Source organism: Heteronotia binoei, chromosome 9 (assembly GCF_032191835.1).
Source record: "Heteronotia binoei isolate CCM8104 ecotype False Entrance Well chromosome 9, APGP_CSIRO_Hbin_v1, whole genome shotgun sequence".
NCBI classification, from domain to species: Eukaryota; Metazoa; Chordata; class Lepidosauria; order Squamata; family Gekkonidae; genus Heteronotia; species Heteronotia binoei.
The window spans coordinates 123,472,563-123,496,758 of NC_083231.1; the positions used below are offsets into that span (position 1 = coordinate 123,472,563).

At 51.0% G+C, this 24,196-nt stretch overlaps 1 protein-coding gene across 1 annotated transcript in view; it reads left to right on the plus strand.

Annotated features, from left to right (window-relative positions):
- VAX2 (ventral anterior homeobox 2) overlaps nucleotides 1-21,285 on the plus strand; it is a 61,120-nt gene extending 39,835 nt beyond the window's left edge. Inside the window, exon 3 of the mRNA XM_060247435.1 lies at nucleotides 20,800-21,285. Coding sequence (XP_060103418.1) covers nucleotides 20,800-21,276 — 477 coding nt within the window. The 3' untranslated portion in view covers nucleotides 21,277-21,285. The remainder of the gene's footprint in view (nucleotides 1-20,799) is intronic.
- Nucleotides 21,286-24,196: the final 2,911 nt, after the last annotated feature.

Here is a 24,196-nt window from a genome sequence, read left to right on the forward strand (position 1 = left end):
CTGGATGGGCCATTGTCCTGATCCAACATGGCTTCTCTTATGTTCTTATGTGACACAGAGTGTTGGACTGGATGGGCCATTGGCGTGATCCAACAGGGCTTCTCTTATATTTTTATGTGACACAGAGTGTTGGACTGGATGGGCCATTGGCCTGATCCAGCAGGGCTTCTCTTATGTGCTTATGTGACACAGAGTGTTGGACTGGATGGGCCATTGGCCTGATCCAACATGGCTTCTCTTATGTTCTTATGTGACACAGAGTGTTGGACTGGATGGGCCATTGGCGTGATCCAACAGGGCTTCTCTTATGTCTTTATGTGACACAGAGTGTTGGACTGGAGGGGCCATTGGCCTGATCCAACAGGGCTTCTCTTATGTGCTTATGTGACACAGAGTGTTGGACTGGATGGGCCATTGTCCTAATCTAACATGACTTCTCTTATGTTCTTAGGATTGCCAGGTCTGTGTTGGAAAAGACCTCGAGATTTTGGGGTGAATCCCAGAGAAGGTGGGGTTTGATGAGGGGAGGGGCGTCAGCATGGTCCAATGCCATAGACTCCACCCTTCAGAGCAGCCATTTTCTCCAGGGGAGCTGACCTCTGCCAGCTGGAGGTCAGTTCTAAAAGCAGGAGATCTCTAGTCCGCACCTGGAGGCTGGCAACCCTACTCCCCAAGGGGGCTGTCTGCAGATCAGGAGAAGTTGACCCAAAGGCCTGACGAGTAGGAAGGACTGCAGGAGCCGCTGAGCCTGGTCCTGCTGGGAAGAAGCCACAGGGGAGTCGATACCTGCTGTAAGCACCAAGACAAGCCATATGTGAGAGCCAGCTTGGCAGCGGCAGACTAGATCTAAAAATATTGGTTGCCAGGAGACAAAGGGGGCCCACCCACAACTATAAGGCTATCATGTAGTTTTTATAATAAATAAATAAAATTTTCAAAAAATACCAAAGTGGAAAAAAGTGTACAATTAAAGCTTTTGCAGAATTGATGTTTGTGTGTGTGTGTGTGTGTGTGTGTGTGTAATTACAGTGTACATATATTGTACATTTTACTGGCAGTATGCAGTAGATATTAAATATAAATACGGATTGCATTTCCTCCAGGGGAGCTGGATCTCTGCCAGCTGGAGATCCGTTGTAAAAGCAGGAGATCCCCAGGCCCCACCTGGAGGCTGGCAACCCTAAATACAATGTAAATTTTTAGTTGCATTGTTGTTCAGTTGCACAGTCAAGTCCTTCTCTTTGCAACTTCAAGGACCAAGTCAGGCCAGGCCCTCCTTTCTCCCACCATCTTCCATTGCATTTAGTTGCATTACAGTAATAATACTGGCATTTTAGATTATGTTTTCAAGCTACTAAAAGGACATTAACATATTTAACATATTGTCTAATGTTTAAAAAAGAGCCCCGTGGCACAGAGTGTTAAAGCTGCAGTACTGCAGTCCTAAGCTCTGCTCACGACCTGAGTTCGATCCCCAGTGGAAGCTGGGTTTTCAAGTAGCTGGCTCCAGGTTGACTCAGCCTTCCATCCTTCCGAGGTCGGTCAAATGGGCACCCGGCTTGCTGGAGGGAAAGCGTAGAGGACTGGGGAAGGCAATGGCAAACCACCCCGTCAAAAGTCTGCTGTGAAAATGTTGTGAAAGCAACGTCACCCCAGAGTCGGAAACGACTGGTGCTTGCACAGGGGACCTTTCCTTTCCTTTTCCACACACACTGCCGACACAGGCAGTTGGAAATGTCGTTTGCTTCTTGATGTAGATACCCAAGAGCCCCGTGGCGCAGAGTGGTAAAGTTGGGAGTCCTGCAGTCTGAACTCTCTGCTCACGACCTGAGTTCGATCCCCGGTGGAAGCTGGGTTTTCAGGTGGCCAGCTCGAGGTTGCTTCAGCCTTCCATCCTTCCGAGGTCGGTCAAAAGAGTCCCCAGCTTGCTGCGGGGAAAGCGGAGCGGACTGGGGAAGGCAAGGGCAAACCACCCTGTCCAAAGTCTGCCGTGAGAACGTCACGAAAGCAACGTCACCCCAGAGTCGGAAACGACTGGTGCTTGCACGGGGGACCTTTCCTTCCTTTCCTTTCCTAATGTTTAAGAGGGTGCATTTCATCAGGGGCCCACTTGGTCACTGCAGCTTCCCTGGGCTTGCTCCTTGAGCATTTTATCATCCCGATTCTCCCCTGCCCAGATGAGCCTGGACTGGGTTTCGGACCCATGCCGTCAGAAACAAAATAACTGACCACCTTCCGGGCACAGAAAACTTCCTCGCAGAGGTACAGATCCCAGTGATCATTTCGACCACAGGGAGAGACCCTCCCCTCTCCCCCTCCCTTGCCAGGCCGAGAAGGCATTTGTCTCTTTAAATCACTTCCCCAAGCCAAGCTAGACAGCAGCTGGGAGAACGCATTTAAAGTTAAAGTTGCTTTCTTTCCACCTCCACTTCCCCCCTCCTCTTTACCTGCCTTCTTTCCAGCTCTTTCCAGAGCAAGTTTGGTGTAGTGGTTAAGTGTGGTGTAGTGGTTAAGTGTGCGGACTCTTATCTGGGCGAATCAGGTTTGATTCCCCACTCCTCCACTTGCACCTGCTAGCATGACCTTGGGTCAGCCATAGCTCTGGCAGAGGTTGTCCTTGAAAGGGCAGCTGCTGTGAGAGCCCTCTCCAGCCCCACCCACCTCACAGGGTGTCTGTTGTGGGGGAGAAAGGTAAAGGAGATTGTGAGCCGCTCTGAGACTCTTCTGAGTGGAGGGTGGGATATAAATCCAATATCTTCTTCTTCATCATCTCTCGAACATCCAACGTTCATGTTTTGCGGTTCTCAAACATCTGATGGTTATTGTATGTGGCTCTTACATTAAGCAAGTTTGGCCACCCCTGGAGTAATGGTATAGTATCCCCTCCCCCCTCCCCACTCCAAAGCAGCCATTTTCTCTGGAGTCTGACCTCTAGACTCCAGAGATCCAGGAGTTACAATACAATACGACAGGGGTGGCCAACAGTAGCTCTTCAGATGTTTTTTTGCCTACAACTCCCATCAGCCCCAGCCATTGGCCATGCTGGCTGGGGCTGATGGGAGTTGTAGGCTAAAAAACATCTGGAGAGCTACCGTCGGCCACCCCTGCAATACGATAACCTTTATTGACATAAGATCAAACATAGCAGGGAACCGATCCATCCATCCAATGGCAATTTGCAAATACACTAAGCACCTCCGAGATGCCAGAAATAAAAAAAATTGCCACACTTTCGATTGCTGATTGGTTCTGAGTTGACAACAAGAAGACAATTTTATATTTATTATTAGGGTTTGTAGAATCTTTCGGGCTCAAGTGCCGTGTTCTACTGGAGAAAGTTTTTCTTCCAGACGTTTCGTTCTCGGCTACGGGGAACATCCTCAGTGGCGTTGACCTTCTTGGCTGCTGTGCATTGAGTGAGGCCAGGGCTGCTGGAGAGCTGCTATTTCTAGGTCCGCCACTTGCTGCGCTCGGCCAAGTGGCGGACCTAGAAATAGCAGCTCTCCAGCAGCCCTGGCCTCACTTAATGCACAGCAGCCAAGAAGGTCAGAGCGCCTGCTCCGACTGCAACGCCACTGAGGATGTTCTCCGAAGCCAAGAACGAAACGTCTGGAAGAAAAACTTTCTGCAGTAGAACACGGCACTTGAGCCCGAAAGATTCTACAAACCCTAATGATGTTACCAGCCATGAAAACCTGAAATCTTTGATAATTTTATATTTGTCGGGCTTCACTGTTTGCTCACGCAAACAGGGCTCAATGAAGATGGGGCACAGGTCAGAGTAAAAAGTACAGTTTAAGAACACGTGGTCTGAAGTTTCTCTCTCTGGACTTGCACCACTGCACGGCCTGTTAGCGTAGGGAGTTTTATGGAATCTTCCAAGAAGTATGGCAGATGGTAGCACATTGAACCTAGCTAGCGAGTAGGCTCTGCGTTGCCAAGGGGCCGTTAGGAGTTGATCTCTGGAGTCTAGAGATCAGATGTAATCCTGGGAGATCTGCCGGCTTCACCTGGAGGCTGGCAACCCTGCCCACACGCTTCTGCCTGCTTTTCTCCCCTGAAATGCCACCCTAGGAACAGAAGGAAGGTTGCCGGGTCTAATTCAAGAAATATCTGGGGACTTTAGGGGTGGAGCCAGGAGACACTGGGGGTGGAGCCAGGAGACATTGGGGGTGGGTCCAGGAGCAAGGGTGGTGACAAGCATAATTGAACCCCAAAGGGAGTTCTGGCCATCCCATTTAAAGGAACGGCACACCTTTTAAATGCCTTCCCTCCATTGGAAATAATGAAGGATAAGGGCACCTTCTTTGGGAACTCATAGAATTGGACCCCCTGGTCCAATCTTTTTGAAACGTGGGGAGTGTTTTGAGGAGAGGTACCGGATGCTATGCTGAAAACTTGGTGCCTCTAACTAAAAAAAACAGCCCCCCCCCCAGAGCCACAGATACCCATAGATCAAATTTTCCATTATACCCCATAGGAATCAATCTCCATAGGGAATAATGGAGTGCCCAGCAGACATTTCCCTCCCCCACTCCCGCTTTCTGATGACCCTGAAGCAGGAGGAGGACCTCCAAATCGGAGGATCTCCTGCCCCCACCTGGGGATTGGCAACCCTGAACAGCAGGAGGGAGTAACTGGAGGTCTACAAAAGGAGAGGGAGGATCAACAAAGATAACGCCCCCCCTTCTGCCAGTTGATGAACCCTCGCACTTGAATATGTATTTATTGTGTTACATCCATGTACATGTGCGAAGGAGCACACGCGCACACGTTCTTGCATGGCAATGTTTTCTGGGTGGGAATTCTGCTAAGGCCAACACAATCCCCATGTGTGCGAGCGCATGTTTGTGGTAACGCAAAATGTCGTTCAATCGTCTCTCTCGCTCATCCCAATGAATTATGAACGGCTATTACTCGGATTAATTTTTAACCCATCCGTCTTAATTGCAATGCTATAAATTAAACAGACCTCTCCGGTGCCGTCGTCCCAGAATCTCTGTACGCCGTTATTTTGTTTGCTCCTGAATCGCTGCCCTAGCAGAAGATAGCTCTGCAGCCTCCTTCCAGAACCGGGAATGTGCCAAGTGGAAGCACTTTTTCGGTGCCTTGCATCTGTGACAGATGGAACCTCCTCCTTTGGAAAGGACACCACCTCCCACTGCAAGACCTCAACTGGTTCTCCTCAGGCACTGCTGGATCGCTCTTTCTCTCTCTCTCTCTCTCTGTCTCTCTCTCCCCCCCTCTCTCTCATGAGGACAAATGTTCCCTCTAAGCTGCAGAGTCTTGTGAGCAAAATTTCTTCTTTGTGAGCTACTGGCATTGAAGTTGTGAGCTACTGGCATTAAAGTCGCGAGCTACTGCATAAATTAGTGTGCTCGAGGGTAAGAACATTAGAGAAGTCATGTTAGATCAGGCCAATGGCCCATCCAGTCCAACATTCTGTACACACAGTGGCCAAAAATAAACCCCAGGTGCCATCAGGAGGTCCACCAGTAGAGCCATGGGACACCAGAGGCCCCCCCACTGTGGCCCCCCCAAGCACCAAGAATACAGAGCATCACTGCCCCACACAGAGAGTTCCATCTATAAGAACCTAAGAGAAGCCATGTTGGATCAGGCCAATGGCCCATCCAGTCCAACACTCTGTGTCACACAGTAGCCTCCCAAAACTCAGGTGCCATCAGGAGGTCCACCAGTAGAGCCAGGACACGAGAAGTCCTCACACTGTTGCCCCTCCCAGGCACCAAGAATACAGAGCATCACTGCCCCAGACAGAGAGTTCCAACAATACGCTGTGACTAATAGCTACTGATGGACCTCTGCTCCATATCCAATCCTCTTTTGAAACTGGCTATGCTTGTAGCCGCCGTCACCTCCTGTGGCAGTGAATCCCACATGTTAATCACCTTTTGGACTTCCTTTATCCGTTCTAACCCGACTGCTCAGCAATTTCATCGAATGCCCACGAGTTCTTGTATTGTGAGAAAGGGAGAAAAGGACTTCTTTCTCTACTTTCTCCCTCCCATGCATCGTCTTGTAAACCTCTATCATGTCACCCCGCAGTCGACGTTTCTCCAAGCTAAAGAGCCCCAAGCGTTTTAACCTTTCTTCATAGGGAAAGTGTTCCAACCCTTTAATCATTCCGGTTGCCCTTTTCTGCACTTTTTCCAGTGGTATAATATCCTTTTTGAGGTGCGGTGACCAGAAGGGTGATCCTTCCTGAGCTAAGACAGAAATGCATTAGCTGGAGGCTAAAAAGCTGTAAGCTAGCTCGTGCTAACTCAGAGGGAACACTGGTCACATGATACTGTCAGACACTGGAAAAATACTGTACTGAAATGCTTAGCTTAACTGACTCCATTTTCTAACCTATATTCCTAACCATGGGAAGAGACCTTGCTTATCAAAGTAGGAGCAGAGTTATTACTAACACTGGTGTGAATTCCTGTCCCTGGAACTAACAAAGGCAATTCCCCTTTGAAGATAAAATGCCTCCGGGCATGGAGGTTTGGCCATCCCTGTGAGATCAAGGACCGCAGAGAGATAAGAGAAAGTGACTGTGTGAAAAGTATCACTTCATACTAAGAATGCGTGGGAATGTCGTTTTGTTTAGAAACCTTTGATGTGCAATTCCTTAAAGTGACTCCTCACTAGCAAAAACGTATCAGTTCCAATCTTTCCACGCTCAGAAACTATGAACTCTCAAATAAAGCCTTAGGCTTTGTATCGAATGGAGTCCGGTTGATTTGGAGTTCCATTGTCTGACAGATACAATTGTCCTAGATGTCAGCAACTGAGAAACAAAATAAAGGTGACCCATAAATTGCCACAAGTTCACATTCATAGAATACGATTGGTGGTCGAAAGGGACATCCAGTTGCAGCCACCTTATGGGCACCTGCAAAAGAGTTTTCGTGGCAAGAGATGTTCAGAGGTGGCTTGTCACTGCCTGTCTCTGTGTAGCCACTTGGACTCCCTTGGTGGCTTCCATCCAAGTTCTAACCAGGGCTGAGCCTGCTTAACTTCTGAGATCCAACAAGATCAAGTTAGCCTGAACTATCCAGGTCTGGGCAAAAAAAAAAATGATCTTCTCTCAAAATTTTATTTATTTATTCATTCATTCATTTATTATTTATTTTATTCGATTTCTATCCCGCCCTACCCCACCGAAGCAGGCTCAGGGCGGCTATGAAAAGTTAGAGTTATGAAAAGAAACTCATAGCAAATAGAAGACGAGCAAATTATTCTTTTGCATCCGGTTTAGTTAACTCTCAGGATTCTTGGTAGATCCAGGTGCGTTAAGAACATAAGAGAACATAAGACTCTGTGTCACATAAGAACATAAGAGAAGCCCTGTTGGATCAGGCCAATGGCCTATCCAGTCCAACACTCTGTGTCACATAAGAACATAAGAGAAGCCCTGTTGGATCAGGCCAGTGGCCCATCCAGTGCAACACTCCGTGTCACATAAGAACATAAGAGAAGCCATGTTGGATCAGGCCAATGGCCTATCCAGTCCAACACTTTGTGTCTCAGAAGATCATAAGAGAAGCCCTGTTGGATCAGGCCAGTGGCCCATCCAGTCCAACACTCTGTGTCACAGAAGCATAACAGAAGCTGTGTTGGATCAGGTCAATGGCCCATCCAGTCCAGCACTCCGTGTCACATAAGAACATAAGAGAAGCCATGTTGGATCAGGCAGGTGGCCCATCCAGTCCAACACTCTGTGTCACATAATATAAGAGAAGCCATGTTGGATCAGGACAGTGGCCCACCCAGTCCAACACCCTGTGTCACACAGTGGCCAAAAAACCCTAGTGTGATCAGGAGGTTCACCAGTGGGGCTAGAAGCCCTCCCACTGTGCCCCCCTCCCAAGCACCAAGAATATGGAGCATCACTGCCCCAGACAGAGAGTTCCAACAATACGCTGTGGCTAAGAGCCACTGATGGACCTCTGCTCCATATGCTTATACAATCCCCTCTTGAAGCTGTCTCTGCTTGTAGCCACCACCACCTCCTGTGGCAGTGAATTCCACGTGTTAATCACCCTTTGGGTGAAGAAAGACTTTCTTTTATCCATTTTAACCCATCTGCTCAGCAATTACATTGAATGCCCATGAGTTGTTGTATTGTGAGAAAGGGAGAAAAGGACTTCTTTCTCTACCTTCTCTATCCCGTGCATAATCTTGTAAACCTCGATCATGTCACCCCGCGGTCGACGTTTCTCTAGTGGGGAATTTCCCCAGTAAGTCGCACCCATACATCTTATACCTGGTTTCTGACAAAACAAATGTGAATTGGTAATCAAGTGAGTAAAAAGAGAATCTGAGGAGCAGACAAACGATACACTATTGATTTGATTTGATTTATTAGATTTATATCCCACCCTCCCTGCTGAAGCAGGTTCAGGACAGCTCACAACAAATAAAGTAATAGATCATAGTAACAATACAATTCACTCAATTTAACATTGAAACAATTCATCAAATCCACAGTATAGCAAATTTAAAACAAATTAAAATCAGTTTTGGTGCTAATTAAAAACAGTTTGGGGGGCTAATATCGTTTAGTTTTCAGTGGGATTCAGTGCTCTTGGGGATCCTTTTATGCTACTATATCGGCAATTCAGTTTGGTTCAACAACTAGGGTTGCCAATCCCCAGGTGGGGGCAGGGGATCCCCCGCTTTGGAGGCCCTCCCCCCGCTTCAGGGTCGTCAGAAAGTGGGGGGAGGGGAGGGAAATGTCTGCTGGGAACTGTTATTCCCTATGGAGATTTATTCCCATAGAAAATCATGGAGAATTGATCCACGGGTATCTGGGGCTCTGGGGGGGCTGTTTTTTGGGGTAGATGCACCACATTTTCAGTATAGCATCTAGTGCCTCTCCCCAAAATACCCCCCAAGTTTCAAAAAGATTGGACCGGGGGGTCCAATTCTATGAGCCCCAAAAGAAGGCGCCCCTATCTTTCATGATTTCCTATGGAAGGAAGGAATTGAAAAGGTGTGCCGTCCCTTTAAATGTGATGGCCAGAACTCCCTTTGGAGTTCAATTATGCTTGTCACAGCCTTGATCTTGGCTCCACCGCTAATGTCTCCTGGCTCCACCCCCAAAGTTTCCTGGCTCCACCCACAAAGTCCCCAGATATTTCCTGAATTGGACTTGGCAACCCTATCAACAACATGTGCCTGTACGTCTCCAGGAATTTCCAAAGCTGGAGTTGGCAACCTCAGCTCAGCAGCCTGGACTTGAACTAGGATCCCTGGCCAAGGCCAGGCCTAGGCCTTACCCCCTCCCCTCCCTCCCCCTTGGAACCGGGGCTACAGCGAGCACTTCCTTTGAGTGCTTGCGCTCACAAGCACGCCTAACCACCTTTCAACACACGGCTCAAAGGAAGTGTGAGCCCTGCAATTATAGGCAGACCTGTTTGGGTCTGTCCTTCTCGCCTTTGTTTGCAGAGAGCCGATCAAGCACGCCTCTGTGTGCAGCAGGGGGGGATCCTTTCAGACCCCACCCCCCCCTTCCTCCAGTTGAGTCCCTGGTCTCAGTAATAGCTAGCTTGGGTTTTATTCCTCCATCCAGGCCCAGTTAATTGAGGGGATGAGAAAGCAGGCAAGGGGTGGGGTGGAAGAGCTTTCTGCTGATGGGGAATAATTATACCCCCTTCTCTGCAATTCCCCCAGATGCCTAATTAAGTCTTCTTATTCAGACAAGGCCCTTTAAAAAACGACAACAACCACACAACAGCTTTTATCACAACTGTAAAAACACCAGGCTGGGGCAGGTCGCCTTGCGGCAGCCCACATTAGAACAAGCGCCCCCCCCCAATGCTTTTCCTGTGGTCTGCCAGACCCCCCAGGTGATGCTGGGTCACCGGGGGCACCGAATGTGTGTGGCGTCTTTCTTTCGGGTGAAGGAAAACCCTGCAGAAAGGGCCACCAAACGTGTCCAAGGAAAACGCCGGCCAAGAAGGGAGACTGATGCTTGCAGGCAAACCTCCCAATGAATTCTGCTCATGTTTTGGATCTTAATTCCCAGGGCAGAATTCCCAGCAGGGGCCGACACCAGTTCTCCATTTGCTTTTTCTGGACTAGCAGGTGAAACTGTGCCAAGTCCCTGGAAATAGTGGTGCTATTTGGCACTGAATGATCCTAAATGAAATGGCCTTACAGATCTAGAGAGGCCAGTCTTCTAGGGTTGGCAGGTCCTCCTTGGCTACCGTAGGGGATAGGGGGTTAGGGTTCCCAATTCCACGTGGGGAAACTCTTAGGGATGTGGGGGTGGATCCTGGGGGAAGACAAGGACAGGGTTGCCAAGTCCAGTTCAAGAAATATCTCGGGGCTTTGGGGGACGGCACTGAGAGACATTGGGGGTGGAGCCAGGAGCCTTTGGGAGTCGAAGGAGAAGAACTGCAGATTTATACCCGCCCTTCTCTGTGAATCAGAGACTCAGGGCGGCTTACAAGCTCCTATATCTTCTCCCCCCACAACAGACACCCTTTGAGGTGGGTGGGGCTGAGAGGGCTCTCCCAGCAGTTGCCCTTTCAAGAACAACCTCTGCCAGAGCTACGGCTGACCCAAGGCCATGCTAGCAGGTGCAAGTGGAGGAGTGGGGAATCAAACCCGGTTCTCCCAGATAACAGTCTGTTACACCAGACTGGCTCTCCCACTTTTAGAGCCAAGAGCAGGGGCGTGACAAGCATCATTGAACTCCAAAGGCAGTTCTGGCCATCACATTTATTTTATTTTATTTTTGTTTACCTAGTTACTTTATTTTAAAACACATCATACATACATATACATTGAAGCATAAGGAACATATTAGCTTCTTTACATCCTTTTCCATCTTTTAACAAGCTCTAGGATATATAATTCTTACAATAAATTTGTTAATATTCCAAATTGGACTGGATGGGCCATTGGCCTGATCCAACAGGGCTTCTCTTATGTTCTTATGTGGCACAGAGTGTTGCACTGGATGGGCCATTGGCCTGATCCAACAGGGCTTCTCTTATGTTCTTATGTGACACATTGTGTTGGACTGGATGGGCCACTGGCCTGATCCAACAGGGCTTCTCTTATGTTCTTATGTGACACAGAGTGTTGGACTGGATGAGCCATTGGCTTGATCCAACAGGGCTTCTCTTATATTCTTATGTGACACAGAGTGTTGGACTGGATGGGCCATTCGCCTGATCCAATATGGCTTCTCTTATGTAAGTAAGTAAGTAAGTAAGTTTTATTCTTATATCCCGCCCTCCCCCGCCAAAGGCGGGCTCAGGGCGGCTCACAGACATGGCATGCCATGATTTAGATAAAATACAAAATAAACAATGATTTAAAATACAGTTCAATTACAAAAATTAATTAAAATAGATAAGACAGGTGCTATAACTACTATCAATCTCAATTATACATACTGTCATACAATCATTACTGTCAGTTACAGTTATGCATAAGATGGTTAAGGCTACAAAACAATTTAGTCAATTTGGTCTGGTCTTGACTTAAATGCGAGCTGAAAAAGAAAGGTTTTGCAAGCCCTGCGGAACTGATTCAAGTCCCGCAGGGCTCGCACCATCTCTGGAAGTTGGTTCCACCATCAAGGGGCCATTGCTGAAAAGGCTTGCTCCCTAGTTGTCTTCAGTCTAGCCTCTCTTGGCCCAGGGATTTGTAAGAGGTTTTGGGAGCTAGATCTCAGTGCTCTCCGGAGAACATATGGGGAGAGGCGGTCCCTAAGGAAGGCAGGTCCTCGGCCATATAAGGCTTTAAAGGTAATAACCAGCACCTTATAGCGAACACGGTAGACGACCGGCAGCCAATGCAGATCCCGCAGCCCAGGCCGTACGTGTTCCCATCTAGGTAGTCCCACCAACAGCCTGGCCGCCACATTCTGCACTACCTGAAGTCTTATGTGACACAGAGTGTTGGACTGGATGGGCCATTGGCCTGATTCAACATGGCTTCTCTTATGTTCTTATGTGACACAGAGTTTTGGACTGGAGGGGCCACTGGCCTGATCCAACAGGGCTTCTTTAATGTTCTTATGTGACACAGAGTGTTGGACTGGATGGGCCGCTGGCCTGATCCAACAGGGCTTCTCTTATGTTCTTATGTGACACAGAGTGTTGGACTGGATGGGTCATTGGCCTGATCCAACAGGGTTTCTCTTAAATTCTTATGTGACACACAGTGTTGGACTGGATGGGCAACTAGCCTGATCCAATATGGCTTCTCTTATGTTCTTATGTGACACAGAGTGTTGAACTGGATGGGCCACTGGCCTGATCCAACAGGGCTTCTCATGTTCTTATGTGACACAGAGTGTTGGACTGGATGGGCCACTGACCTGATCCAACAGGGCTTCTCTTATGTTCTTATGTGACACAGAGTGTTAGACTGGAGGGGCCATTGGCCTGATTCAACATGGCTTCTCTTATATTCTTATGTGACACAGAGTATTGGACTGTATGGGCCACTGGCCTGATCCAACAGGGCTTCTCTTATGTTCTTATGTGACACAGAGTCTTGGACTGGATCGGCCATTGGCCTGATTCAACATGGCTTCTCTTATGTTCTTATGTGACACAGAGTGTTGGACTGGATGGGCCATTGGCCTGATCCAACAGGGCTTCTCTTATGTTCTTATGTGACACAGAGTGTTGGACTGGATGGGCCACTGGCCTGATCCAACAAGGCTTCTCTTATGTTCTTATGTGACACAGAGTGTTGGACTGGATGGGCCATTGGCCTGATCCAACAGGGCTTCTCTTATGTTCTTATGTGACACAGAGTGTTGGACTGGATGGGCCATTGGCCTGATCCAACATGGCTTCTCTTATGTTCTTCTGTGACACAGAGTGTTGGACTGGATGGGCCACTGGCCTGATCCAACAGGGCTTCTCTTATGTTCTTATGTGACACAGAGTGTTGGACTGGATGGGCCATTGGCCTGATTCAACATGTCTTCTCTTATGTGACACAGAGTGTTGGACTGGATGGGCCATTGGCCTGATCCAACAGGGCTTCTTTAATGTTCTTATGTGACACAAAGTGTTGGACTGGATGGGCCACTGGCCTGATCCAACATGGCTTCTCTTATGTTCTTATGTGACACAGAGTGTTGGACTGGAGGGGCCATTGGCCTGATCCAACATGGCTTCTCTTATGTTCTTATGTGGCACAGAGTGTTGGACTGGATGGGCCACTGGCCTGATCCAACAGGGCTTCTCTGATGTTCTTATGTGACACAGAGTGTTGTACTGGGTGGGCCATTGGCCTGATCCAACAGGGCTTCTTTAATGTTCTTATGTGACACAAAGTGTTGGACTGGATGGGCCACTGGCCTGATCCAGCTTGGCTTCTCTTTTGTTCTTATGAGTTTACACCCCTGAACTAAAGTTCTTACCACAATTCTGGCAGAGGAGCTTTCCAGAATAAGAGAAGGGAAAATTTTAACTAGTTATTATTATTTTAAATGTAGCAGCCTTCCCATCAACTGGGTCTTCAAGGTGGTGAATTTAAAAAAAATTAAAAAATTTGAACAATGAGAAATGCAGAAAGAGTTCAATAAACATGAACAAACACCAGAATCAGAAAGGAGGGCCAGTAACCCTTACTGGGGGCAGGCCAAACTATTTATTTTATGTAAAACATTTTAATTGTTTATTTAAGGTTCATTTAACAACATGTGGCTGCTATTAATGCAAATACACAACAACCTCAAAACTGTTCTCAGTTTAAGTGCCAGTTTAAGTGTGGTGAAGTGTGCAGACTCTTATCTGGTAGAACTGGGTTTGATTCCCCACTCCTCCACTTGCAGCTGCTGGAATGCCCTTGGGTCAGCCGTAGCTCTCTTATCTTGGAGAACCGAGTTGGATTCCCCCCTCCTCCACTTGCAGCTGCTGGAATGGCCTTGGGTCAGCGATAGCTCTCTTATCTGGGAGAACCGGGTTGGATTCCCCACTCCTCCACTTGCACCTGTTGGAATGGCCTTGGGTCACCAGAGCTCTCTTATCTGGGAGAACCGGGTTTGATTCCCCACTCCTCCACCTGCACCTGCTGGAATGGCCTTGAGTCAGCCAGAGCTCTCTTATCTGGGAGAACCGGGTTGGATTCCCCACTCCTCCACTTATAGCTGCTGGAATGGCCTTGGGTCACCCTGAGCTCTCTTATCTGGGAGAACCGGGTTGGATTCCCCACTGCTCCACTTGCAGCTGCAGGAATGGCCTTGGGTCAGCCATAGCTCTCTTATCTGGGAGAACCGGGTTGGATTCCCCACTGATCCACTTGCAGCTGCTGGAATGGCCTTGGGTCAGCCATAGCTCTCTTATCTGGGAGAACCGGGTTGGATTCCCCACTCCTCCACTTGCACCTGTTGGAATGGCCTTGGGTCACCAGAGCTCTCTTATCTGGGAGAACCGGGTTTGATTCCCCACTCCTCCACCTGCACCTGCTGGAATGGCCTTGAGTCAGCCAGAGCTCTCTTATCTGGGAGAACCGGGTTGGATTCCCCACTCCTCCACTTATAGCTGCTGGAATGGCCTTGGGTCACCCTGAGCTCTCTTATCTGGGAGAACCGGGTTGGATTCCCCACTGCTCCACTTGCAGCTGCAGGAATGGCCTTGGGTCAGCCATAGCTCTCTTATCTGGGAGAACCGGGTTGGATTCCCCACTGATCCACTTGCAGCTGATGGAATGGCCTTGGGTCAGCCATAGCTCTCTTATCTGGGAGAACCGGGTTGGAATCCCCACTGCTCCACTAGCAGCTGCAGGAATGGCCTTGGGTCAGCCAGAGCTCTCTTATCTGGGAGAACCGGGTTTGATTCCCCACTCCTCCACTTGCACCTCCTGGAATGCCCTTGGGTCAGGCAGAGCTCTCTTACCTGGGAGAACAGGGTTTGATTCCCCACTGCTCCACTTGCAGCTGCAGTAATGGCCTTGGGTCAGCCATAGCTCTCTTATCTGGGAGAACCGGGTTTGATTCCCCACTCCTCCACTTGCACCTGCTGGAATGGCCTTGGGTCAGCCATAGCTCTCTTATCTGGGAGAACAGGGTTTGATTCCCCACTCCTCCACTTGCAGCTGCTGGAATGGCCTTGGGTCAGCCATAGCTATCGCAGGAGTTGTCCTTGAAAGGGCAGCTTCTGTCAGAGCCCTCTCAGCCCCACTCACCTCACAGGGTGTCTGGTGGGGGGGAGAAGATAGAGGAGATTGTAAGCCGCTCTGAGTCTCTGATTCAGAGAGAAGGGTGTGGTATAAATCTGCAGTCTTCTTCTTCGAAGCTGAGTTAGCATGTTTTTTTAGCCTCTGGCTAACATTTTCTTGTGTTCGCTCAGGAAAAATGGCCCCAGAGCAAATTTATGTATGCAGTGGCTCGCAACTTTAATGCCAGTACTAGCTCACAACGCCAAATTTTTGCTCACAAGGCTCCACAGCTTAGAGGGGGTATGGTCTCCAACCCAGAATAGTGGCAAGATGCCTCTTTAAAGGAGAGCCAGTTTGGTGTAGTGGTTAAGTGTGAGGACTCTTATCTAAGAGAACCGGGTTTGAGTCCCCACTCCTCCACTTGCACCTGCTGGAATGGCCTTGAGTCAGCCAGAGCTCTCTTATCTGGGAGAACCGGGTTTGATTCCCCACTCCTCCACTTGCAGCTGCTGGAATGGCCTTGAGTCAGCCAGAGCTCTCTTATCTGGGAGAACTGGGTTGGATTCCCCACTCCTCCACTTGCAGCTGCTGGAATGGCCTTGGGTCAGCCAGAGCTCTTATCTGGGAGAACCGGGTTTGATTCCCCACTCCTCCACTTGCAGCTGCTGGAATGGCTTTGGGTCAGCCAGAGCTCTCTTATCTGGGAGAACCGGGTTTGATTCCCCACTCCTCCACTTGCACCTGCTGGAATGGCCTTGAGTCAGCCAGAGCTCTCTTATCTGGGAGAACCGGGTTTGATTCCCTACTCCTCCACTTGCAGCTGCTGGGATGGCCTTGGGGCAGCCATAGCTCTCTTATCTGGGAGAACCGGGTTGGATTCCCCACTCCTCTACTTGCAGCTGCTGGGATGGCCTTGGGGCAGCCATAGCTCTCTTATCTGGGAGAACCGGGTTGGATTCCCCACTCCTCCACTTGCATCTGCTAGCATGGCCTTGGGTCAGCCAGAGCTCTGGCAGAGGTTGTCCCTGAAAGGGCAGCTGCTGTGAGAGCCCTCTCCAGCCCCACCCACCTCACAGGGTGTCTGTTGTGGAGGAGGAAGGTAAAGGAGATTGTGAGCCGCTCTCAGACTCTTTGGAGTGGAGGGCGGGATATAAATCCAATATCTTCTTCTTCTTCTTCTTCTTCTTGTCCTTTCTTGCATTTTCTCCATTTCCCAGCATCAATTGATGCTTATTGGTCTACACCAGGGGTGGCCAACGGTAGCTCTCCAGATGTTTTTTTGCCTACAACTCCCATCAGCCCCAGCCATTGGCCATGCTGGCTGGGGCTGATGGGAGTTTTAGGCAAAAAACATCAGGAGAGCTACCGTTGGCCACCCCTGGTCTACACTGATTCCGCAGACTCCACCTATAATCTAAATGAAATTCACATAAACCCAACGTGGGAGTCATCCTCCAGGCTTTTGCAAGTTTAAACCAACAAGGCAGATTCCATGTGCTAGCAAAGCCCCGCCATTTCCCCCAAACAGCCGATGTGGAGCAGCTGTTCCTTTCCTTGGACTCTTTTAGTCTCAACCACACTTGATTGTAGGGTTGCCAATCTCCAGGTGAGGGCAGGGGATCCCCTGGTTTGGAGGACCCCTCGCTCCTCTTCAGGGTCATCAGATAGCAGGGTGGGAGGAGGGAAATGTCTGCTGGGCACTCTATTATTCCCTATGGAGACCCATTCCCATTGGGTATAATGGAGAATTGATCAGCTGATACCTGAGGCTCGGGGTGCTGTTTTTTGCAGCATAGCATCCAGTGCCTCTCCTCGAAACACCCCCCAAGTTTCAAAAGGATTGGACCAGGGGGTCCAATTCTATGAGCCCCCAAAGAAGGTGCCCCTCTCCTTCATTATTTCTCAATCAAGGGAAGGCATTGAAAAGGTGTGCGATCCCTTTATATGTGATGGCCAGAACTTCCTTGGGAGTTCCATTCTGCTCGTCACACCCTTGCTCCTGGCTCCACCCCCAATGTCTCCTGGCTCCACCCCCAAAGTCCCCAGATACTTCTTGAATCGGACCTGGCAATCCTATTTGACCGAGGACTCAGATGAGCCGATCTCTCCCGTCTGCGAGGACTCTGGGATCCCCAAGGGCGACCTAGTTCATGTGCAAAGTAGGCCAGGTCTTCTTTGGAACAGGCAGCTTCGTGTCTGTCCGTCTCCCTCGGCCACCAGGTCAGCGGGCATCCTCCAGCCTCCCTCGCCCTTGCTGGAGTAGCTTGCAGGCCTCCAGAGACCTCTGTGACTCACCCAGATTAGTGTCATCCGATCCCTATTTATAGCAGTGCAAATCCCAGGTGGTAAAGCAGCGGTCTGAACTCTCTGCTCACGACCTGAGTTCGATTCCGGCGGAAGCTGGGTTCAGGTAGCCGGCCCGAGGTTGACTCGGCCTTCCATCCTTCCGAGGTACCCAGCTTGCTGGGGGGAAAGCGTAAAAGATTGGGGAAGGCAATGGCAAACCGCCTCGTAAAAAGTCTGCCGTGAAAACGTTGTGAAAGCAACGTCACCCCAGAGTTGGAAACGACTGGTGCTTGCACAGGGGACCTTTCCTTTCCTAAATCCCAGACTGCTGCTGATGTTACTGGAGAATTCGGGGAGCACTTTGGAATCAGGGCAGAGAGACTGGAAAGCTCCTGGTTGCTGATAGGAAAAGACAATAACAAAGCGAGTTTCCTGTGAGCTGGACCGCTGGACTAGATCTGGCTAGAAGAAAGGCTCCCTCAGGAGCTAGGGTTGCCAACCTGGTTGGGAAATTCCAGGAGATATAAGTATAGGGTTGCCAGATCCAAGCTGGGAAACTCCTGGAGATTTGGGGATGGAGTTTAGGAAGAACTTCCTGACCGTTAGAGTGATTCCTCAGTGGAACAGGCTTCCTCCTTGGGAGGTGGTGGGCTCTCCTTCCTTGGAGGTTTTTCAACAGAGGCTGGATGGCCATCTGACAGTGATGAATATCCTGTGAATTTAGGGGGAGGTGTTTGTGAGTTTCCTGCATTGTGCAGGGGGTTGGACTAGATGACCCTGGAGGTTCCTTCCAACTCTAGGATTCTATTAGGAAGAACTTCCTGACCGTTAGAGTGATTCCTCAGTGGAACAGGCTTCCTCCTCAGGAGGTGGTGGGCTCTCCTTCCTTGGAGGTTTTTCAACAGAGGCTGGATGGCCATCTGACAGTGATGAATATCCTGTGAATTTAGGGGGAGGGGTTTGTGAGTTTCCTGCATTGTGCAGGGGGTTGGACTAGATGACCCTGGAGGTTCCTTCCAACTCTAGGATTCTATTAGGAAGAACTTTCTGACCATTAGAGTGATTCCTCAGTGGAACAGGCTTCCTCCTTAGGAGGTGGTGGACTCTCCTTCCTTGGAGGTTTTTCAAAAGAGGCTGGATGGTCATCTGACAGTGATGAATATCCTGTGAATTTAGGGGGAGGTGTTTGTGAGTTTCCTGCATTGTGCAGGGGGTTGGACTAGATGACCCTGGAGGTTCCTTCCAACTCTAGGATTCTATTAGGAAGAACTTCCTGACCATTAGAGTGATTCCTCAGTGGAACAGGCTTCCTCCTTAGGAGGTGGTGGGCTCTCCTTCCTTGGAGGTTTTTCAACAGAGGCTGGATGGCCATCTGACAGTGATGAAGATCCTGTGAATTTAGGGGGAGGTGTTTGTGAGTTTCCTGCATTGTGCAGGGGGTTGGACTAGATGACCCTGGAGGTTCCTTCCAACTCTAGGATTCTATTAGGAAGAACTTCCTGACCGTTAGAGTGATTCCTCAGTGGAACAGGCTTCCTCCTCAGGAGGTGGTGGGCTCTCCTTCCTTGGAGGTTTTTCAACAGAGGCTGGATGGCCATCTGACAGTGATGAAGATCCCGTGAATTTAGGGGGAGGTGTTTGTGAGTTTCCTGCATTGTGCAGGGGGTTAGATTAGGTCCCTTCCAACTCTATGATTCTATGCCTGGGACCTTATGGGTACAGTGCCATAGAGGGGGTAATGCCTTAGTGGGGGTATAATGCCACTAAGTATCCACCCACCAAACTATCCATTTGCTCCAGGGGAACTAATCTCTGTAGTCTGGTGATAAACTGATTCTAAGGAATGTCCAGGCCTCACCTGGAGATTGGCATCCCTATGTGGAGCATGAGGAGGGCATTGTTCTTCTTCTGCTGCTGCAGGCCCCACAAACGACCTCTCCATCACCAAGTCGCTCGCGGGGCTGGTGGCTGCTCCTGCCAAAATGGCTGAGGCCCTGGGGGCTCCTGGGGGCCCCGGAGTCAGGAGGCTTTGGCAAGAAGTTGGGGGCTGTGCCCCCACAGGCCCCCTCGTAGCTACCGGCCGGGCCAGGGATGGGCGGGGGATGGATGAAGCTGCTGGTTGCAAAGTTCCAGGGTGGGGGAGAGGGGGGTGGAAGGAAAACCCCACCCCACTTGCATGCAAAGCGCAGTCCCTTCTTGACGCCAAACCTTTCAGTTGGGCTGCTTCCACTTGGCCACGTTCAGAGCCTCCAGCTTTTGTCCGTACCCAGGAAGCTTCTGAGAAGTGGCAAGCCCCATAAAGAAAGGGAAAGGGTGCCCCCTGGCATTTTAAGAAGCCCCCTCACTTTTAAAATCCTGGCTACGCCCCTGTTCCTTGCACTTGTGAGCCAAGGCTTTGACCTGTGGCTTTCCCCCCCCCCCCTGCGGCTGGCACCAGTGTTCCCTCTACGCTGAGTTCACGTGAGCTAGCTCACAGATTTTTAGCCTCCCGCTCACACGTTTTTTTGTCTTCGCTCGGGGAAAATGGCCCCAGAGCACAATAATTTGTGCAGTGGCTCACCACAGGAATGCCAGGAGCTCGCCATTTCAATGCAAGGAGCTCACAAAGTAGAATTTTTGCTCCCAAGACTCTGCAGGTTCGTGGGAACCTTGGCTGGCACTTCCGTGTAGGGTTGCCAAATCCAACCCCAGAAATATCTGGGGACTTTGGGGGTGGAGCCAGGAGACACTGGGGTGGAGCTAGGGGGGAAAGGGGAAACGGCGCCGGGGAGCGTGGCGAGCCGCCCCGCAGCTGCCGCCTCTGCTCCGCTCGCCGTGGCTGCTCCTCTGAGATGGCCGCAGCCTGAGCGCATCTTGGAGGAGCAGCCACGGCGAGCAGAGTAGAGGCGGCAGCGGCCACCGCGCTGCTGCCGCCTCGCCCGCTCCGCCTCTGGGACGGAAGCGGAGGGGGGGGGGGTGGAGGTGGGCCGGGAGCGTGGCGAGCCACAAATCCGGGTCCTAGAAGGGCCCAGATTCGCGGCTCGCCATGCTCCTGGCCTGCCTCGCCCTCCCCTGCGCTGCTGCCGCCTCCTGGCTGCTCCTCCGAGATGGGCCCAGGCTGGGCCCATCTCGGAGGAGAAACTGCGGTGGGCGGGGAGGGGGCGGCAGCGGCGCGGCGGCCTCGCCGGCTCCAGGATCTGGCGGCTCGGCACCGTTTCCCCCCTCTCCCCCCGCTTCCCTTTTTTGGGGGAGTGGGGGAAGAGGGTGGAAATCCTGGGGTCCCCCGCCAGGGCGGGAGGGTTGGGAAGCCTACTTCCGTGGGCTCGATGCTGCTTGGCGCCTGGTGGTGACTGTCTCTTCTTTCTCTTACTCCCATCTCCACCCCAGGTCAAGGTTTGGTTCCAGAATCGCCGCACCAAGCAGAAGAAGGACCAGAGCAAGGACTCTGAGAAGCGGGCCACGGCCACCTCTGAGTCCTTCGCCACGTGCAACATCCTGCGACTCCTGGAACAAGGCAGACTCTTGTCCGTCCCAGCACCTCCGACGCTGCTCTCCCCGACCTCCAACCCCATCGGCTCTTCTTCTGGCAACGGGTCCTCTTTGGGGACCTCAGGAAGCACCTCGCCGGGGCTCAGCAGCAGGGGAAGCCCTCCCGGGACGGGGGGCTTCAACTTGCCCGTCCCCACCTTGGCCTCCTCGGCTTCCCCACGGCTCCCCACCACTCCGCTGTGTTTCAGCGGCCCACTGCTGGGGAGCCTCCACGAATTACCTGCCAGTTACGGACTGGGGACTTCTGCCTTCGAGCCTTACATGCGGCTGGAGAGGAAAGGCAGCACGATACCGAGCAAGAAGCCAAGTCCTTAATTCCTCCTCCTCCTCCTCGTGCATCATGCTCACACGGAAAGACGCCAGCCAAGTGTCAAAAGAAAGCCCCGATCCACGCCCCTCCCGGCCTCTCGTCCTCCCACTCACACCGAATTCCCTCCCGGGGGGCTTCTCTTGGGAAAGGGGGGTTTCAAAGACTGCTTACCAAATGTCAATGTGACGTGTGCTTGTGCGTGGCTGCGTGTGTGCGTGAGTGTGTTCCTGTCACGGAAATTAAATGACAACTACAGACAAAGCCAGTCTGCTCTGGTGTCTTGGGGGGGCTCGGCGCACCCCCCTCGGGAACGGTGCGGCATAGGGCTGCCTGCCCCAGGTCGGGAAATCCCTGAAGATTCAGGACTAGAGACCCTTTCCCCAGGGGGGTCTTACCAAGTGCTGCCACCACTCTGGGTTGAGGGTTCCCTTTGTAGGGTTGCCAAGTCCAATTCAAGAAATATCTGGGGACTTTGGGGGTGGAGCCAGGAGGCATTAGGGGTGGAGCCAAGATCAAGGCTGTGACAAGCATAATTGAACTCCAAAGGGAGTTCTGGCCATCACATTTAAAGGGACGGCGCACCTTTTCAATGCCTTCCTTCCATAGGAAATAATGAAGGATAGGGGCACCTTCTTTTGGGGCTCATAGAATCGGATCCCCTGGTCCAATCTTTTTGAAACTTGGGGGATATTTTGGGGAGAGGCACTAGATGCTATACTGAAAATTTGGTGCCTCTACCTCAGAAAACAGCCCCTCCAGAGCGCCAGATACCCATGGATCAATTCTCCATTATTTTCTATGGGAATAAATCTCCATGGGGAATAACAGAGTTCCCAGCAGACATTTCCCTCCCCTCCCCTCCCCTCCTCGTGCTTTCTGATGACCCTGAAGCGGGGGGAGGGCCTCCAAACCGGGGGATCCCCTGCCCCCACCTGGGGATTGGCAACCCTATCCCCTTGAGAAGGCCCAGAGTACCCCCCCCAAGCCCTTCAGGCCTCCTGTAGCTTAGGCCAAATAATAGGCATGAGGACCAGGCAGAGGGAACAACAACAAAAAGGTTTATTGCAGTGCAATATAAATTAACAAGGTGCATGAAACAGTAAAAGGGGGAAGGGAAAATAAATAAATGCACTAACACATCTGTCTCTACAGTCCCTACTCTAATACTACACTTATCCCCGTTGGGTAAGGGCCTTTCCCTTGCTTCCAGCTCTCCAGGCAATAGCCTGCCTCCAGGTAAGCCTTCCAGGGAAAGAACACTCACCTCCTGGGCTTGGCTTTTATATTCTCTTCCCAGGCCCCACCCCTCTCTGGGCCTGTTTCCCTCCAAACCCCTTGCTACCCAATCAGAGGGGCAGAGGGGATCCTGGGAAATGTAGGCTCTTCCCAGTATTCCTAAACAGGCTTCCCTGCGGCCTGCAGGCCTCACTAGGCCCAGGATCGTGACAGACCCATTGAGGAGAGTTTAGGTTAAAAAAGGTCAAGGTAGTCCCCTGTGCAAGCACCAGTCGTTTCCGACTCTCGGGTGACGTCACATCACAACGTTTTCATGGCAGAGTTTTTACAGGGTGGTTTGCTCTTGCCTTCTCCAGTCATCTACACTGTCCCCCCAGCAAGCTGGGTGCTCATTCTACCGACCTCCTCGGAAAGATGGAAGGCTGAGTCAACCTTAGGGTTGCCAAGTCCAATTTGAGAAATATCTGGGGACTTTGGGGGTGGAGCCAGGAGACATTGGGGTGGAGCCAAGATCAAGGCTGTGACAAGCATCATTGAACTCCAAAGGGAGTTCTGGCCATCACATTTAAAGGGACGGCACACCTTTTCAATGGTTTCCTTCCATAGGAAATAATGAAGGATAGGGGCACCTTCTTTTGGGGCTCATAGAATTGGATCCCCTGGTCCAATCGTTTTGAAAATTGGGGGATATTTTGGGGAGAGGCACTAGATGAAGTACTGAAAATTTGGTGCCTCTACCTCAAAAAACAGCCCCCCCCCTAGAGCCCCAGATACCCGTGGATCAATTCGCCATTATTTTCTATGGGAATAAATCTCCATAGGGAATAACAGAGTTCCCAGCAGACATTTCCCTCCCCTCCCCCCGCTTTCTGACGACCCTGAAGCCGGGGGAGGGTCTCCAAATTGGGGGATCCCCTGCCCCAACCTGGGGATTGGCAACCCTAGTCAAACTTGAGTCGGCTACCTGAACCCAGCTTCCGCCGGGATCGAACAGGTTGTGAGCAGAGCTTGGACTGCAATACTGGAGATCACCACTTTGTGCTACGGGGCTCTTTAGAACAGAAGGTACATAAGAACAGAAGAAGGTACATAAGAACAGAAGAAGAGCCCTACAGGATCAGACCAGCGGCTATCCAGTCCAGCATCCTGCCTCACACACCACGCAGGCTCGTACAAGCTGATACCCAGAAGTCAACATTGTGGGTTCAAAAGGTGCCACTGGACTCAGACTTTGCTTTGTGCTTCAGACCAAGACGGCTAGCAGCCTGAATCCAGTGGCCAACCAGATCCTCTGGATGTCCAAAAAGAGGCCATAGAGGCCGAGGCCTTCTCCTGATCTCACCTCCTGGCTCTGGGATTCAGAGGCGTAGTGCTGCTGATGTGACCTTGAGTCAGCCACAAGTTCTCTCTCAAGGCTGTTCTGCTCCAGAGCAGTTTCTGCCAGAGCTCTCTCAGCCCCACCTGCCTCACAGGGTGTCTGTTGTGGGGAGGGGAAGGGAAAGGCGATTGGAAGCCGCTCCAAGACTCCTTTGGCTAGCAAGGAAAGGAAAGGTCCCCTGTGCAAGCGCCAGTCGTATCTGACTCTGGGGTGACGTTGCTTTCACAACGTTTTCACGGCAGACTTTTGACGGGGTGGTTTGCCCTTGCCTTCCCCAGTCCTCTACGCTTTCCCCCCAGCAAGCTGGGGAC